Source organism: Ipomoea nil, unplaced genomic scaffold (genome assembly GCF_001879475.1).
Source record: "Ipomoea nil cultivar Tokyo-kokei standard unplaced genomic scaffold, Asagao_1.1 scaffold3066, whole genome shotgun sequence".
Taxonomy (NCBI): Eukaryota; Viridiplantae; Streptophyta; class Magnoliopsida; order Solanales; family Convolvulaceae; genus Ipomoea; species Ipomoea nil.
The window spans coordinates 40,874-46,837 of NW_017619494.1; the positions used below are offsets into that span (position 1 = coordinate 40,874).

Consider the following 5,964-nt stretch of genomic DNA (forward strand, 5'->3'; position numbering starts at 1 on the left):
GTTGTGGGAGAGTGATAGTAGTCTTCAAGTGTGTAGGAAGAGTGCTTGGGAGAGTCCTCCTATGTGTGTATGAGTGAGTGGATCCCCCCCCCCCCCCCCTTTCTTCTTGTCTTCTCCTCCTTTTATAGCTAGCCCATCCCCAAAAGTGTCCGTTGGACCATTTAGTAGGGTAGTTAATAGGTATTAACTTGGTTATTAGTGGGGTAATAAGTGGGAGACTTAATAGGTAGCCTTTATTTGGGGGTTATGGATGAGGTAGATAAATAGGACTTTTAAGGGTAGATAATTAGGAATAACGGCTAGTTAGTCCAACCCTCTACCCGTGCCGACCTCCGGGTCGAGCCGACTCCCGGGCCAACCGACTCCTCGGTTTGGCTCGTATCTCTTTTGGGCTTGCTCCATTTTCTTCTTGGGCTTCCCTTCTTTGTCTGGGCTTTATCTCTTTTCTTCTTGGGCCCCGAGCCCACGGGGTTCACACCCCATCATAAATCACGGTGACTCAATGGGTTAGTAGGCAGGGCCAAATGCCGGTGCGCACAAGGAATCTGCCCACTTTGGACATAATTCCCACACTGCCGCCGCCGAGGTTCGAACCTTGGTTTCTACAATATTCTAAAAATAGTACTCCGTATCATAGCTATTTATTAAGACGTGTAGTATTTCATTGTTGGTGCCTTGGTGAGAAATGATTTAATTGGTGATTTTAATTCATCGGTCTTGATTGATTTAGAGATTTTGAAATTTATTTTAGAATTGTAATCTTAATAATTGAATATTTTACTTCATAATTTCTTTTAAAAAAACTTAAATGTACTTTTTTTCTTTTTATACAAATAAAATTAATATATAAAAAATATATTATTACCCAACTCTAATTGAGATCTTTTAAATGACATTGATATTAATTTTTTTTTTTTTTATATTTTTAAGTAACCTAAATTTACACTGACAGTGATTTAATATAATTATAGCTTAATTTAAAAAAAAACAAAAAAAAAACCAATATTTCTATTTTTTAAATAAAAATATCATTTAAAATTTTTAATGATATATTTTTATACTATTAATTTTATTTTTTAAAAAAGTAATAAAAATGAATTTAGAGAGAAAATATTAATTTGTTAAAAATTCATAAGATGTTTTTATCTTAACTAGCACGAATACCAAAGTCCAAATTGAATACTATTTTACTTTTTTTAATTTGTTTAGAAGTTTAAATCAAATAGTATTAGGACTTGTAAAAATTTGAATAGAATAATTCCAAAATTGTAAAGAAGTTTCTAAAAGTTTGGATCCCATACAACTTAGAATTCGGCAACCCTAACAAAGCTACATTGGTTTTGGCCCCAAAGCTTAATAAAGACGCTATTTATTGTTTCCTTTCATCTTCAAGAACCCAACCCAAAACTCTGAATAATTGAATATTTTACTTCATAATTTCTTTTAAAAAAACTTAAATGTACTTTTTTTCTTTTTATACAAATAAAATTAATATATAAAAAATATATTATTACCCAACTCTAATTGAGATCTTTTAAATGACATTGATATTAATTTTTTTTTATATTTTTAAGTAACCTAAATTTACACTGACAGTGATTTAATATAATTATAGCTTAATTAAAAAAACAAAAAAAAAACCAATATTTCTATTTTTTTAAATAAAAATATCATTTAAAATTTTTAATGATATATTTTTATACTATTAATTTTATTTTTTTAAAAAGTAATAAAAATGAATTTAGAGAGAAAATATTAATTTGTTAAAAATTCATAAGATGTTTTTATCTTAACTAGCACGAATACCAAAGTCCAAATTGAATACTATTTTACTTTTTTTAATTTGTTTAGAAGTTTAAATCAAATAGTATTAGGACTTGTAAAAATTTGAATAGAATAATTCCAAAATTGTAAAGAAGTTTCTAAAAGTTTGGATCCCATACAACTTAGAATTCGGCACCCTAACAAAGCTACATTGGTTTTGGCCCCAAAGCTTAATAAAGACGCTATTTATTGTTTCCTTTCATCTTCAAGAACCCAACCCAAAACTCTGAAATATAATAATCTGCAATATAATTCTGCTCCGATCACTTGCTTTTCTCTGTTTTCTTGCAATGGAGCTGATTCCCGGTCTTCCCAACGTCTTAGCTTTTGAATGTCTTATTCGGATTTCGTTTGATCAGTTTCCCAAGGCTTCATCTGTATGTAGAGCATGGAAAGCTGTGATTAAGCAGCCGGAGTTCCTCCGGCGCCGGAAAGCTTCTGGTCTAACCCGACCTGTCATTGCCATCTGTCAGTCAAGGTTTAGTTTAAGCAGATTGGATACAGTGGGTTTCCGGCTCACGCTATTCGACCCGGTGAAAAGGCGTTGGCATGATTTTCCGCCGATACCGGAGGTGGTGGAAAGGATGCCGGTGTTATGTAGCGTGGTCGGTATTGGGGCGGAGCTGGCGGTGATAGGGGGGTGCGATCCGGTGACACGGCGGTATCTGAATTCAGTTTTCATCTACAACTTCTTCTCCGCCACGTGGAGGCGCGGCGCCGATATGCCAGGCGAGGACCGCCTGTTCTTCGGATGTGCGGCGTCGGAGGATGGCGGGACAGTGGTGGTCGCCGGCGGACGGAGCTCGACCACTACCTTAGCGCTGAAATCAACGTTGGCGTACGACGTGGCAAGGGACACGTGGACGACGTTGTCGGACATGTCAATCGGGCGATACGTGTGCACGTGCGTGTTCCAATGTGGTGAGTTCCACGTCGACAGTTGTCATACCACTGAAACACTCGACTTTGTCACCCGACAATGGCACGTAAGCGACCGTGACATATGGTTGCAGGCTAACGACGTGGAGATTGACAGGGTAATATACAAAATCAGGAAAAGATGTGACGTGGTTGCATTAGAGGACGACACATGGGTGTTCGTCACGCGCGTCCCCGACTCTACATCCGACGTGACATATGTGACAGGGTGGCAGGGGAATATGATGGTGATAAATACAAAAGGTGGTGAAATTCATAGTGCTTATGTGCTAGAATTGAAGAGTAAAAAATGGACGAAAGTAAAAATCCCACGTAAGTATCGCGGTTATGTTCATTTTGGTTATTATTGTCATATACACATCTAAAAGGAACAATTTTATTTTGTCCTTAAATTAGCTTGATAAGCACTCTTCTTCTTCTACTACTTTTTATTTATTTATTTTTTAATATATTCATCTTAGATGATTGAGATTCAATATATGTTTTATTTATTTATTTTTTAATATATTCATCTTAGATGATTGAGATTCAATATATGTTTCACGATGTGTTATATTTCGTAGCAATAGATAGAGAAAATATAGAACATATACTACCTTGTAATCCAAAAGTAAAAATATGATGCATTTCAATTGTTTTAAGTTTCTATTAGAGATTTGTACAAAACAAAATGTGACATTGAAAGTTATGCATTACACGTGGCAAAAATAATTCTGAGAATTAATTGTTGAAATTACCCAATAGTTGTTTGAATTGACTAAAGCTAAATAAGTAAAGTTAAGTAAGTCAAGTACTATATAATGCGATGACTTGTTACTATTAAAGTTGATATATAGATATTAAATTGGAGGTATTTCATAAAAATAAATAAATAATATACTTTTTAAAGTTTTAGTTCCTTATTAATTTTTTTTTTTAAAACTCATAATCTATTCATGCTATGCATGAAAAAAATTAGAGAAACTAAAATAATCTTTAAAAAAATAAAAACTTTATTGTATATATATTCACACCCACACAAAATGTACTATATATTTAGTATTTTGGGTTTCAAAATGTTTGAGAATTGGAATATATCTTCTTTTTTTTTTCATTAGAATTCAATTTCACTATAAATTTATACTAAATAGAATTTTGTTAATAATTTTAAATCTATCTAAAAGTCTCACTCAAACTATTTTTTCGTTCATATGATTTATATTTAGAAATAAACACAATATTAGTGCAATTTCACTATAAATTTTCACTAAATAGAATTTGTTAATAATTTTAAATCAATTTAAAAGTCTCACTCAAACTATTTTTCCGTTCACATGCTTTATGTTTGGAAATAGACACAATATTATTAGTGCAATTTCACTATAAATATGCACCAAATAGAATTTGTTTATAATTTTAAATCTATTTAAAAGTCTCACCAAAACTATTTTTCCATTCACATGGTTTATGTTTGGAGATAGTCACAATATTAGTGCAATTTCACTATAAATTTGCACCTGCAAATAGGATTTGTTTATAATTTTAAACCTATTTAAAAGTCTCACCCAAACTATTTGTTCGTTCACATGCTTTATGTTTGGAGATAGACACAATATTAATGCATTATATTTTTATTGCTCAAAAAATTTAAATATTTAGAATGTCACAAAATTTGTCTATATATCGATTGTCTATTAATCAACTTTTTTGTCTATCAATTTTATTAAGTGATTTAAAAAAAAAAAAATCTAATCATAAAGTCTATGATTAAAATATTTAATAATTTTTGAAATGAATTTTGATTAGCACATAATAAAGAGCTAAACAAAGCTCCAACACATGTCCAGCCAACCTGAGAAAGAAACTCCCTCCAACGTGACAGCGGTAGCTAGCATAGACTCATTCCAAACCTGCTGGAATAATCACACAAAATATATAAATGCATGCATGCATCATATCCTCATTTTGACCCCACACCTTTTGGACATGAGAGCTTCACATAGTTACATCCACCCTTTTTTGGTATAAATTTTGTGGTGCTACAAAACACATCATTTAGTGCTCTCTAGAGGAAGGTCCGGCTCCATTTGAGAGGATGTTCAATTTTCAAAGTTTGTCCAACTCTTAAAATCAACAGTTGCAAATCAAGGTCCCCGTTATGGTTCTATAACCATTTTGACATTATAAATTTCTAGGATCTCCATACAGTAGCATGAATCCTCATAATTCGGCGCAATGGTAAACATGCATGTAATAGATCAATGTCACAAGCAGGAAAATTTCTTAACAGAGATAAGTCCAAGTCTGCTTTGGGATCAATTAAACCTGTCATCCTAGTACCCAGGGACGGAGCCAAGAGGGGCAGCTGCTCCCCCTCCCCCACACCCACCCATGCACCCCATATATAATTTTTGTATGTATATATGTATATATAGTACATGTGTTAGTATTAGTAAAATAAAACTAGGAATAAGGGTCAAATAGGCCACTGAACTGCACACGAAAATGCAATTAGGCCATTGAACTTAAAAAATCTACAATTGGGTCCCTAAACTAACCAATTTCATTCAATTTGTCCATTTTTCAAGTTTCTCAAGTTGCTAACAAGTTACCCCTCCACCTAGGATGCATATGTGTCATTGTTTTAAATATAATTTATTTTTAAATTAGTTTTTTTAATATTTAATAAATAAAAACTAAAATAATTATTTTTAAATTAGTTTTTTAATGTTTAATAAATAAAAACTAAAACAATTTTTTTGAATATAAAATAATTTGTTAAGACGGCTTGGATTTTATTTTCAAAAAAACAAATTTATTTAATTTTTATTTATTAAACATTAAAAAAAACTAATTTAAGATTTTTTAAAAAAAATTAATTTTTTTTTTAAATGCACACATGCATCCTAGGTGGAGGGGTAACTTGTTAGCAACTTGAGAAACCTGAAAAATGGACAAATTGAATGAAATTGGTTAGTTTAGGGACCCAATTGTAGGTTTTTTAAGTTCAGTGGCCTAATTGCATTCTTGTGTGCAGTTCAATGGCCTATTTGACCCTTATTCCAATAAACTATTAAATGTTAACAAGAGTTGGTTGAACACATGTTGAGTTATGATAAAGGATAGGGGATTGAATCTTGGCATTAACATAGTTTTATACTTGGCTCAATAACAGTTTTTTTAACTCCCTCCCTATGTTTTCAACACAGTTACGTTTTTAAT

The 5,964-nt window shown here is 32.1% G+C and overlaps 1 protein-coding gene across 1 annotated transcript; it reads left to right on the forward strand.

Moving 5' to 3' along the window:
- The first annotated feature begins 1,976 nt into the window (after nt 1-1,976).
- On the forward strand, nt 1,977-3,160 carry LOC109164545 (F-box/kelch-repeat protein At1g80440-like). The gene is made up of 2 exons (XM_019313035.1): nt 1,977-2,745; nt 2,861-3,160. The coding sequence occupies exons 1-2, from the start codon at nt 2,115-2,117 to the stop codon at nt 2,863-2,865; spliced, it is 636 nt and encodes a 211-aa protein (XP_019168580.1). The 5' UTR covers nt 1,977-2,114; the 3' UTR covers nt 2,866-3,160.
- Nucleotides 3,161-5,964: the final 2,804 nt, after the last annotated feature.

What these genes read in the sequence shown, in the direction of transcription:
- LOC109164545 (XM_019313035.1), top strand. Translation starts at nt 2,115, where the DNA reads ATGGAGCTGATTCCCGGTCTTCCCAACGTCTTAGCTTTTGAATGTCTT.